At 51.4% G+C, this 12638-nt stretch overlaps 1 protein-coding gene across 1 annotated transcript in view; it reads right to left on the bottom strand.

The window, feature by feature from the left end:
* Positions 1-3686: 3686 nt before the first annotated feature.
* The window catches only part of MAN1C1 (mannosidase alpha class 1C member 1), a 56615-nt gene continuing 47663 nt past the window's right edge, over positions 3687-12638 (bottom strand). Inside the window, exons 7-13 of the mRNA XM_005529702.3 lie at positions 11895-12018; positions 9756-9849; positions 6834-6949; positions 6399-6618; positions 4936-5108; positions 4365-4480; positions 3687-3945 (exon numbers count right to left, since the gene is read on the bottom strand). Coding sequence (XP_005529759.3) covers positions 3825-3945; positions 4365-4480; positions 4936-5108; positions 6399-6618; positions 6834-6949; positions 9756-9849; positions 11895-12018 — 964 coding nt within the window. The 3' untranslated portion in view covers positions 3687-3824. The remainder of the gene's footprint in view (positions 3946-4364; positions 4481-4935; positions 5109-6398; positions 6619-6833; positions 6950-9755; positions 9850-11894; positions 12019-12638) is intronic.

Genomic DNA, 12638 nt, shown 5'->3' with positions numbered 1-12638 from the left:
TGGAATAACCCAGCTCCAAGCACAGAATGGAGCAGGGTGGGATGGGTTTGGAACAGGATAAATGTCCTGGTTTGTCTGGGGAATGAGCAGGAGCTGGTGGAGGGGACCTGGCAGAGCTGAGGTGATTCTGTTTGGATGATGAGAGGTGGAAGGGCTCATTTTACACCTGAACCATTTCCAGTGCCATCAGCTGCCACATAAAGATGAGAAACGGGGGAATTATTTGATGGGAAAGAGAATGAAAGACAAAAGGTGAAATAATTCAGGTTGGCTGTTGCTCCTCAAAAGAGAACAAACCCAACAGCTCCTGGCTCTCCACTGCTGGGTCTTGGGATTACAGCACATGGGAAGAATGTTAAATATCCACACATCTGCTGGGGGGCCCACCCAGGCACACCTGGATCAAAGGGAATCCTAAAAATAATAACAGGGAAGATTTCCACCCGGCAGGAAAAACTATCCCAGATTTCCCCTTGGTGAGAAGGGAGAAAGTTGGGCTGAAAATAAGGAAATGGTGAGGGGTTGGTAGCAGCAGGGGTAAAAAACTTGGAGGAACAAGAGGAATCCAGGCCTGGTTGGAAGGGGACAAGAAAACCAGAGGTGATAAAGCTTCACAGGCATGGAAATCAGGGAATTCATCCCAGAAAAAGCATGGCCAGCAAAGGAAATGGAAGTTTGAGACATTTCAAAGCGAACCCTTCAGCTGCAGAGCAGGAGCCAATTCCTGTGTCTTGCATTCCCAACTCCTCCGTGGCCAACCCTAAACAAAATCCTTTACAAAGCAGGAGTTTTGTGGAGAGGGTTCCTGACTCCAGCATGATTCCTTTGGAGGCTCCTCAGGGAATGAAGCCCCAAACGTGCTCAGAGGAGCTGCTGGGACTCTGCTGGTGCTGGAGCCAGGGCTCGTGCATCACAACTGAAACAATCAGATGAAAGGATCAGATCAAAACCTATGTGGAAAAATACTCTGGCTGCCAGGCTTTTGAATCCAATAACCAATTCTGCTGAAAGCCTTCCCAGGGAATTTAATAATGCTGTTAAAATGAAGTGTGGGTTAGAAAAAGGTGCATTTGTTTTCTGGATGGTTTTGTCTTATCTCTGTGCAGGCCAGGCAACAGCAGCCCGTGGTTGTACAAGTGATAGGGAAGAGTTTTCACCTCCACCACTGATGCAACTTTCTGTTATCAGAACTTCAGTTACAGGAGATTCCTTCTGATACAAAGGAGGGCCACAAGCTCTGATGGTGAAAATTAAGATGGTAATCACAGCTTCTGAAGTAGAAGTGGAATGTTCCAGGGGAAATGGGCAACAGCCCTGGCTGGTGGCATTGCCTGGTGACTCCAAGCAGGAAAAAAAGACCAAAAAATAATAGAATTCCCACATAGCTGAGACTGGAAGGCAGGAGAGCAGCTGAAGGACACACATCTCCCCACATCCCTTCCATGGGGCATTTACAGCCAGACCTCTGCTTCGGTGTAAATCCATTTACTCACCTGCTCCAGGTCTGGGAACCAAGGGGTTCCCTCTGGGCAGGAAAATCCCAGCTGGCAGGAGGAATTTGGGGTGGGATCCATCCCCTGCTCCCACAGGCAGGAGCATCCAGCCAAGGCTCGGGGAAGGGAGGAGCAGAAGCATTTCAAGGCACCAGCAGGACAAACATCCCTGCAGGGCTGTGGGACAGAAAGATCCCTGGTGTGGATCAAGGCCAGGCCTTGGAACAAAGCTGATCCTGGGAGTAAATCTTCACTCCTGCTAAACACAGCCACACTGAGCTCGATGCCTGTGGTTAATCCCTGGGGATTCCAGGGGATATCTGGGAGCCCAGGCAGGGGAATTTGCAGAGTTGCCTTGGCACCATCAGAGACGTTCGAGCGCGGCTGCTTGCAGCCAAAAGCTTCTGCCCTGCCTGGCATGGAGCTCCTGGGAGCAGTCAGGGATCAGCTTTGGCTCTGCAGGGCAGCTCCAACACCTCCTGGTCTGTGGTGTGGTCAGTGAGCTGCAGGAAACTTCCTCTGGAAGGGTGAGGGATGCTCCCACTCACTGGTGTGAAATGGAAACCAACCGTGGAGCTCTCGTGTAACAGCAGGATCTGTTCCTAAAGGAAAGCAGAACCACACTGTTTGTTTTGGGGGGTTAAATTCTGCCAGGCGGCGTTCCACGTTATTCCAAAAGCAGGCTGTTCTTATTTAAGAAATTCCCTTAATCCATTATCAAAATCCTCTGAGCTACAAGAGCTTCCCCATCCCCAAATCTCCCGGATAACACAGCTCACTCCCGAGATGTTTATTTACCAATAACCATTCCTCTAGGCCAGGCTTACCAGGCAGCAGCTTTATCCCTGGGATAATGCTAAGTCCCCATCTGACAATCTTATTTCTCTCGGGGAATTACAAAGGCAGGAATTTAGAAACAACATTTTCTGTTTTCACAACTTGCTCAAAGCAACTTTATTTTCCCCCAAGCTGCTGAATGAACCAATTGTCACGAGGATGTCACAAGAATGAACAAAAATGTTCCATCCCCCAGGGCCACAAAACTTTGCAGTGATCAGAGGGAATGCTGATCCCAGATCCAGCAGTTTAAGAGAGCTGGGATTTGCTGTCAAACACTGCCTAGATTCCCCTAGAAATCAACTTCTACTGCACAAAACTCTTTAAATCCACCAGTATTGTCTCGTTCCAAGCATGGAGTAACTGTTCTTTTACAGGATCAACCCCAACAGGCTTTTTATTTTACAAGACTTTTATTCTGTTTCACAGATCTGACTATTACAGCAGTAAAATTATTACAAGTGACTTGTAACATTTAGTTCCAAATAAAAGTAGAAAAACACGAGAAAAAAAAAGGATAAAGGAAAGTTAAATGAGATGTGATGGGTGGTAAATGTGTTTTAAGAGCACAGAAAAAAAAAGTATATAAAAATACATCAGGAGCAAGGATTTTGCAGCCAAGTTTTGGTTTAGTTACAATTCTGAGGATCCTGAACTCACCATCCATGGCCACTGCAGCCAGACCTGCCTTGGATCTTCATTTTGGGGCCAGCAGAGCCCCTCTGTTGGCTCCTGTGTCCCTTGGAGGAGGAATTTATCACCAATCCACCCCAGGAGCTCCTGGATTGCTCCTGTCCTACTGAGTTACCCCTTCAGCAGGGATCAGAGTGATTCAAATCCCCCAGGAGGAGCAGGGCCTGAAATCTGCAAATTCCAACCTGAGGCTGCTCCTGTTTGTGGAGGGTTTAATCCTCTAAATTTTCCCAGTAAAACATCACCTTTCCATGTCCTCTCTTCACTGCTGAGCTCTCAGCTGGCTCCTCAGCCATCCCCAAGAATTCCAGCTGCTCTCCCACACCAAGGACAAAAGCCCTTCCTCGTTCCCCTGTCCCTCCTGAAGAGCCCCCAAAGCCCAGAATATTGAGAACTGGTCACTGGGAAGGTGATAAATCCAAGAGCAGATAAAAGGCAGAAATGAAACAGAGAAAGGAAAGGAGGATGAGTGTGTGTGTGTGTGTGTAAAGTCTATTTTATGGCAAACTTCCAGTCCTTTGGCCACTATAAAGCAAAATCAGTGGATTTCATATAAATTCTCTGTATAAAGGAATGTCTATGAACTGTGTATGGCCCAGAATAAACATCTCATCATCAGCCTAGTAGAGCTCCTCACAGAGGAAAAGAAGGTGCTTAGTCATGGTTCATCTTCCCAAGAAAATACTGTCCCGAATTGGACTAGTGCCCCCAAATACCATTTCAGGAACAAGAGGAATTCCTTCAATGGAAAGGAAAAGCAGAGTCTGCCCAGGCTGGGGGAGCAGGGGCTGGGCAGGGGCCTCAGGGCTGCGCCGCTGCTTTAAAGTCCGTGTGGTTGATGGGCAGGGGATGAGCCTCGGTGTTGAACACCCAGTCCTCCAGGGACAGCACGTCATCTTCACAGAACAGAAGATAGAGGTACCTGCAGCCACAGGAGAGGGACAGGAGGGGTTACAGGAGCTCAGCAGGGACTCCAGGCCAGGATGTGGTGGGGCTGCTGCCTCTGTAGGCGTGACACATTCCCAGCTCCCTGGAAAATCCCCACCCTTCCCACTTCACCCAGCTCTGGATCACAGCAGAGCCCTTCAAACCCAGCAGGAACCTCCAGGGAGCCAACGGCAGCAGAGGCTCTGCAGCAGGAAACTCCCAAAGCTTCCCAAAACTTTCCCAGTTTCCCCCCAGAATGGCTTGGGTTGGAAAGATCCTGAAAGCTCCTCTGCCTGCCCTGGGCAGGGACACCTCCCCCGGGAGAGAAGACTTCCCCGTTATTATCTGGGGCCCGTGAAGCAGCTGCTGCAGGAATTGTGCTGCTCAGGGAGGCCCCTGTGAGCCCAGACTTACTTCAGAGTCTCTGCGAGGAAGAAGCTCTGCTGCATGTTGTCGTGGCTGGGCGTGGTGGTGTAAACGTCTCGGATGCCAGAGAAGCCAGCTTCCACCCTGCAGTGCTTCTCCAGGGCCTGGGGCAGGAACACAAAGCTCAGCAACCCCCATCCAGCACCATGGGCTGCATCCCAAACGCAGCTCCTGTCCCTCCCTGAGGAGAGCAGGGTTTCTCCACACTCTGGGAATCAGCCTGGCTCCGATGGAACACCTGAGCTGCCTGATGGGCTGCTGGCATCCACAGTGGGGAGAACACACTGAACTGAGGCACTCTGAGTATTCCTGCCCCGTTGCTCGTGGGTTTGAGAACAATTTGGGTTGAAAGGAACCTTAAAAATCAGCCAGTTCCATGGACAGGTTCACCTTCCACTAGCCCAAGCTTCTCAGAACCCCACACAACCTGACCTTGAGCATTTCTCACATATCTCAGTGTTCAGCACAATTGAAATAATTCCCGCTCCTTCCACTGACCCAAACGAAGATTTTCATAGGAATGCAGCGACCCAGAGCCCCGTGGCCTCTGCAGCCTTACCTGCACCACCTCCCAGCCCCAGTGCCTGTACTTGGGGTCGTGGGTGAGCCTCCAGAGGTACATGTAGCTCTCCACCACCTCGGGCCGCAGGATGTAGTAGCGCTCGCTGAGCCGCGTGGCCATGGCCTCGCTCCCCGCGTCGAAGCGGAACGCCTCGGGGCCCAGCTTGGTGTCTGGGGAGAAGCACACACACACAAACTGTCACTGGGAGGGCAGCACAAGCAGAGGCACCAGCCAGGTGCTTTCATGCTGCTCAGGATGCCAGTGTTTAGCTAAGGCTTTGTTAAACCTTTTCTTCTGCCTTTGGAGAGAAGGGGTTGGGATGATGGGAAGGGCTCAGCCAACAGCACTGCTTTTACGAACAGAACATCAGGAGTGTGTTGGTCTTTGGTGAAGAATCTGTCTCTTGTGAGCATTATCCAGCATTCAGATCCCTGCTTTCGACACCACCTTGTTCATGAGGTTGCCCAGAGCAGCTGTGGCTGCCCCTGGATCCCTGGCAGTGCCCAAGGCCAGGCTGGATGGGGCTGGGAGCAGCCTGGGACAGTGGAACGCATCCCTGCCCAAGGCAGGGGGTGGATTGGGATGGATTTTAAGGTCCCTTCCAACCCAAACCACTCCATAATTCTGTGACCATGCCCCTGGCTGTGTCTGCCCTGGTGCTGTGCTTCATGATCTCCCTCTGATGACTCTGCAGACCTTCCCTGGGCCCTGCAGTGTTTGCTGGGAGCTGGGGGCCACTCTCTGCTGAGCTACCAGAGCTGGAGCAGCATGGGCAGCTTGCTGTCCTCTCTGTGCTGATGGTGAAAATTGGCTCCAGGCACTCACAGCCACGGGGTTGTTAGTTCAGATGGTTTAGTTCTGTGAGAGCTGCAGGGGGGGCAAAAAGAGTTATTTGCAAACATCATTTCAGGTTAGCTTGGAGTGTATTGGGCAAACATGCTGGGCACCAAACTGGGCTGGCTGGTGTGGGGAAGGTGTGGAACAATCCCTGGATGCAGCTGTGGACAGACCTGGGCCTGACAAGGTCCTGGAGAGCTGCCTCAGCTGCAGAGAAAGCTACAAAGAAAGGAGGGGTGTCCTGAGCAGCTCCTGCAGGCAGAGAACCAACCCAGCCCCTCAGTGCCCTCCACAGCTCTGGGTGGTGAAAGAAATTGTCCTGAGCTTGTGAAACGAAGACTCAGAGAGTTGGAGAAGCTCAGGAATTCCATTTTCCTGCTCCCCTCTCTCAGCTGCAGGGCTCCAGCAGTGCCCTGCTGGGCTTCTCAGCTCCATAAAGGGACACTCTGCAGTTAACCCCTGCTAATCCTCCTCTCCTGGGGGCAGAGGGATGTGGAAGGACAGGACTGAGCCCCAGGTCCATTCCCAGCTCTGCCCCAGCAGCTCACAGCTGCCTGTCCCTCTGTCCCTTCCACACATCCCAGGGAAGGCACAGCAGGGAGAGCCCCGGTGTCCCCGGTTACCTGAGCGTGTGTAGGACTCGTGGCAGGTGCTGGTGATCTCTGCTGCCAGCTCCATGTGCCTCTGCCTCCTCTCCTCTGCAGCGTGCTCGGCCCCCAGGGCAATCATGCCCCCAGAGAAGCAGGCCAAGTGGCCCATCTTGTGGTCCAGGATGCCACCCCTCCACTCAGCGATGTAGGTCAAGCCTCCTGCAGATTTTTTCACCAAATGTTTTTCTATTGCCTGAAGGGATGAAAATCAGGGTTGAAAATCAGGGATGAAAATCAGGGTTGAAAATCAGGGTTTTAAGAGAGTGGACAGTAAGTAAAACTTTTTCAGCGTTACTTTAGTGACAGGAGTGGGTACCAAGGAAACCCACAGATTTATTCTGAAGGTCTGAAACCTTCTTATGAACCACATCCTTCCCAAAAACCACAGAGCAGCACCTGGCTCCTCACCTCCAAGGCATCGTCGTACATCTTTTTAGCTTCAGAGTCTTTCTTGTCTGACATCAGCCAGGATTTGATGAGATATTCATAAAAGCTGTCCCCGAGCCCCCCGATGGAGACGTGGTCTGTGGTGGGAAAGCCAGGAGAGAGCTTCAGGTTCATGATACACAATGAGCAGCTGTTTTACAAAGGAGAAACAACCACGTCCTATTTAATGCCCTTGTTCTCTCCTTCCTCTTCCCAGCTTCCTGGGGAGAGCTTGCAGCATTTGCTTTTCAGAAAGCAAGAAAGGTGGAAAGTGCAATCAGGAGAAAAATGTTCTGTCATTTTCCAGAGCATTAGTATCCCTTACCAGAACCATTCAGAGGCCTTATTTTACAAGTTATTTATTCTGCGTGAAGATGCTTCCTGTTTATGGAGCCATCATCATAAATCCACCCTCATAAACCAAAAGCAGGGGTGGGAATTGATAGATTTCCATCTGGATGGAGCCCCTGGGAGCTGTCTCCCTGCCTCAGGAAAGGAAGGAGAGGTGTTTGGATCCCACAGAGCTGCCAGCAAGGGGCTGTGGAGACACTCCTGGCTGTGCCATTTGTATTCCTGGCTCACGGAGGGACTCGGAGCCCTGGGGAAGGCTGGGGGGTTGCTGGCACATTAAAATGATAAAGTCAGGTACAGGGATGTGCACTGCATATTTTCCTCTGCAGAAATCAAATTTCTGAGGCTGTCTGCTGAAGAGCAGCCCCTGCTCTGACCTTCCAGGAGGTGCTGAGGAATTGCAGTGTGAAATGGGCCTGACAGCTGCAGGTTTGAGCCTGGGGGGAGCTGCTGCATGGCTTTACAGCTCCAAACTGCGCCTCAGGGGGAACAGCAGCGTTCTCACTCTTTAAAGCAGTCAAGCACTCCCATTTTTAGGAGAGCAAGACAAATTACCCTCCCTGGACTGAGCCATCCCTGTTAATTAACAGTGTCCACCCCTGGCCCTCATTTCCCAGCTAAGCACATGTTCAGAGCCGCTCAGATTTTTGTTTCCCCTCTCCTTGTACACAGATAAAAGTCCCGAGGCTTATTCCAAATGCTGAATCCTCCCAGCAGCAGAAACCAACAGCCATGCATCATTTTCCTGACCTGAAGAGCAAACATCCCTGACACACTGTGTCCAATGATCCAGGGAATAATCCCTAGCAAAACAATGAGATTAAACACCCGGCCTCCGTGCGAGGAGAGAGGGCAGAGGATTTGCAAGCACAGCCTGCCTTTAAAGAGCAGCTCTGTGATCCTGAGTGTGTCATTCATAAACTCACCAAAGCTGCAGGCCTGGTATATAATTGCTTTCCATATGGCAGCAGCCCTGGCAGCGTTTGCTTCCCAGGCACTCTGCATAAATAAATAAATCCCTGCCTTCAGCAGGGGACTGGGCTTCCATTTCCCAGAGGTAACAACTGCACTCCTCATTTACAGCATCCACTCATTCAGCCAGGTCAAAGATACACCTTTTAAGAAAATCACAGCAATTTCAAGGAAAACAGCTTCCTGCAAAGAGCTTTAATGGCAAGAGAGAAAATGAGGGCCTGGCCCCTCTGGGGAGGAGGCTGCAGATGCCTCCCTGCTCTGGTCCTCATCTGTTTCTCCCCAGCAGCACTGGAAATGCACAAGGGGCTGATCACTCTTCTCCCTCCCTGGGATATGGAGTCATTTCCCAAGGTCAGATCCTGAGCAACTGCCACAAACAGCCTGTGAAAGTCTGTCTGGAGCCGGGAAATTTCCTTTGGCAGGAACCTGCCTGTCCCAACACAAACAATCAGAGGCTGCTTTTAATGTGCTCTTAAAAGCACCAACAGGCCTCTCTTTCCATCAGCAAGTTCAGGGCAATGCAGTGAAATCTGCAGACAGAAAACAGAATTAAGTTGGTGGCAGAAGAGATGAGGGCTTCCTCACAGCAGCAAAGGGCAGCTCTGGTTTAATGGCACAACTGTGACCATCCCAGACACCTTGCTGGGAGCAGCCCTGCCAGTGAAAGGTCAGGGATTGCTCACAGCCAGAGCTCTGGCCCTGCCTGTTGCCACCAGAGCCATAAAAGCAGCAGTGGGAAAGGTCTGCAGAGATCCAGCCCAGCAAAAAGTGCAACAAAGCATGGGGACACCAGGTAATGCAAGGGCTCAGAGTAACCTGCCTGGATAATAAATGTCACCCACTGACAGGCTCAAACCAGTCTCTGCAGAAAGAGACTTTTCTTTGACAACATCAAATCCAGCAGCCAAAACCAGCAGATCAATAACAGAGCAGAAAGTGGAGGTTTAGAGGTCAGAGCTGCAGAAGTGCCACCTCCTGCTCCCACCACAGGACAAACTTCTGAGAGGAGGGGCACAGCCTTTTCCCTGTGTGCTTCCAGAATTCCCCTGCTGTCTCCCAGACCTTCCCTGATTATTGCTCCCCTTGCCCAGCAGAGCAGCATCTTTCCAGTGCCACATCTCTGCTGCTGGGCTCCCAACAGGAGAGAAGAAAACCTCATCTCCTCCTTCCTTCCCAAATGGCTCTCTGCAAAGGTACCATGGTAACAGGAACCATGCACAGGAGAATTCATCCCTGGATCTGAGGGGGATCTGAGGGGGATCTGAGGCTCCTCCAAGCCCTCTGGCTCTCCAGGTGGTTCCTGGAATGCAGGGGAATCTCACTGTGCTCCCCCTGGGGCTCTGTGCTGACGGCAGGATCAGTGGCTGTGGGATGGAGCGTGTGCCATCACCCCCTGCTTCTCTCTCTGGAGCTGGGACACGCAGCTGGAAGTGCACAATTCCTGCCCTGCACCCTGCAAAGCTGGGCTGTCTCGTGTGCCACAGCCTGGCTGCTCTGCCAGCTGCTGCTGCTGTTTCCTGGGGAGGGATGGGAAGGCTGGAAGGGTGCAGGCAGGAGGGGAGGTGGGGTGATACCTACGCTGCACCCAGCTCCCCGTCACCGGGCTCAGGAAGTTGGGGTAAAGGCCCTGCGGCTTCTCCACTCTGCTGAGCACCCTGCGGATGTTCATCACCTGTGAGAGAGAGGAGAGAGGAGAGACAAGGCTGGGCTGACTGCTGGGCTCAGGGCTGAACCCTCACTCCCCACTCCCTGCCCTGATCCCTGCCCTGATCCCTGCCCTGATCCCTGCTCAGCAGCCTGGAACGGGATCAGGACACGGCTCGGGGAGGGAGAGGCTTTAGGGCTCAGCCCAATCTTTATCCAGCTCTGTGGGGTTTCACAAATGGTTCTGGGAACTCTGCAAAGCCCCAGTTCAGCTCTCTACCACGGCCCAGAAGCAATCCTGGCAGACTTTGTGCTTGCAATACCTAAAGGGGCTACAGGGAAGTGGAGAGAGACTTTTCCCAAGGGTGTGGAGTGACAGGATGAGGGGGAATGGCCTCAAGGTGAAGGAGATCAGGTTTAGATGGGATACTGGGGTGAAATTCCTCCCTGGGAGGGTGGGCAGGCCCTGGCACAGCTGTGGCTGCCCCTGGATCCCTGGCAGTGCCCAAGGCCAGGCTGGACAGGGCTGGGAGCTCCTGGGACAGTGGAAGGTGTCCCTGCCATGGCAGGGGTGGAGTGGGATGAGCTTTAAGGTTCCTTCCAAACCCAAACCTGATTCTGTGATTGGGGACCTGGGTGGAAATGGGAGATGTGAGCAATGCCAGGGGAGATTTTTTTCCATGATCTCAAGGGAAAGGAGTGGCAGGGATGAGTGACTCACACAGCACTTAAATTCACCATGTGGTCACTTAACGTGATGAATTGGGGCCTTTAATTTCAACAACAGACAGTTCCTTTAATACCCCAGAACAGCCAGCACTTAACTCTCTAAAGCCTCCCTTGGTTTCACCCCCATTAAATCCAATAGGCCTTTCCCTTAAGGGACCCAGTTAAATTCCATGCAGCATAAATATTCTATTATAACCTACAGAGCAGCTAATTTGCCCTAAACCTTTTACAAAATCAGACAATTTGCACGCCAAAAGCTGGCTACAGGCTTAAGCCGGTGCTTCCAAGGAAGTTGTCAGGCTCCATAATATTTACTGGAGTTTAGGAGCTTGGCATATTAATGACAGGTTTGAATAAAAGACACAGATGGACTTTAATTCCTCCTAAAATCACCCAAGTCCCAAGCTGGGAGTTCACGAGTTGATCTGCTCCTCTGCAGGAATTTCCCACAGGCTGGGCTGTTAGAGCCCACACCACCCCACATTTTCCCTCTCTGATCAAGTGGCTGTGATCCATTTGCTGTGCACACATCATCCCAGGAGAGTCCATCAGAAAGGTTTTGCCCTTTTCCCTCCACGGGCTTAGGAGGAGAAGAGGAAAATCTCTTCAGCTGGGGACAGAGGTTTGACCCTGCCTCAAAATGCCACGGATTGAACCCAGAATAAAGATGAAATTCTGCTTTGGAGCAGTGCATCTCCAGTGTTTCCTCACCTCTCCCCTCCCTTCATCCCCTTTATTTCCTCACACATTTTCTCTCCACAGCACTGCTCCCTTTCCTGGCCTCTCCTCAGCTCCCTCCTCCCTGGGAGCAATTTGTCATTATCCCTGTCCTCAGGAAACTCAGCCTTGTCTCTTTATTTCACATCAGCAGCCTCTCTTTATCTTCCCAGAGTTTCCTGTTTCCCTTCACCCTCTGCTTTTCCCTCCTCTGTGACATTCCTTTGCTCATCCCACTCTCACTATTTTCCATCCACTCCATCCTAGCTCCACTTTGCTCTCCCAGCTTCTTCCTCCTCTGTTTTTTTTTCCTGCCTCTCCTTCAAATTCCCTCCTTGTTTCACAGCTGACAGGACATATCCTGGAAAATAATCATTTTTTTGAGTTTTTTTTGGCAATCCTGTCTGTTTTTACCCCACTGTGGCACTCTGGACAAGCCCCACATCCCCTGGGCTCACGGGGAAAGTTTGGATTCTGCCTGGAACAACCTGAGATTGTTCCTGAGGGATCTGCACCCACCTGATGGATCCACACTTTGGCCGTGCCCTTCTCTGGGGTAAAACTTCACCCAAACTGGGAAAAACACCCCAGGAGGATGAAAAAGCCAATCCACTGGGGGTTACTTGCCTTTTCTGCAAACACTGGGTTGCCAGAGAGCTCGGAGAGGTGCAGGAATTCCAGGTGCAAGGTCCCAAATTCTGCCAAGATGCTGCTTCCAGCGGATGCCCAGCCCCAGCTCCAACTCATGCCACTGCAAGGAGAGAAAGGGGAGCCCTCAGTGCCAGGAAAACACAGATTTAGGAATTTAGGACACAGATTTCCAGCAGCAGTTCCAGTGGGATGGAGCTGTGATTTTCCTGATGTTCTTTAGGATTGGGCTGTGTGTTAAAAAAACTCTTTTCTGTTGGTTTTTTTTTTTTTTTGGTGGGAGAGGAATCCCTCCCAAACAGCTCAGCTGAAAAACAGCTTTGGAAGAGCACAGCTCTACAAAGATATTTCGGGATAAAACATCCTTCTGGAACCCTCCAGACAGGAGGATGTAGGGTTGGGTGTAAGGACTCGGTCCCAAAGTAACCCCTGTGGGTGTGGTGGCTTCGGTTTTCCATCTCCTTGCAGTTAAATCCCGGGGAGGTGACAATTCCCAGGGACAGGGAAGGGTGGGGGTGACACTAGATGGCGCCGGGAAACTTGGCTGGGAGAGGAGAAGGGTTTGTTGTTTACAGGAGGTTAAAATTAATGATCCTTCTGAGCATGAAAAGAAGAAAAATAGAAGTTTCCCTGGCTGTGATGGAGAGAAAAGCATGGCAGGTCCCGAGCTGTTTGTAGAAACATTAGATGAGCAACATGTTCACACTGCTCAAATGAGTGTCA

The sequence above is a fragment of the Pseudopodoces humilis genome, chromosome 27, assembly GCF_049639895.1.
Source record: "Pseudopodoces humilis isolate 2021_Gansu_Grassland_sample_001 chromosome 27, ASM4963989v1, whole genome shotgun sequence".
Lineage (NCBI taxonomy): Eukaryota > Metazoa > Chordata > Aves > Passeriformes > Paridae > Pseudopodoces > Pseudopodoces humilis.
This window is presented reverse-complemented; position numbering and strand designations above follow the sequence as displayed.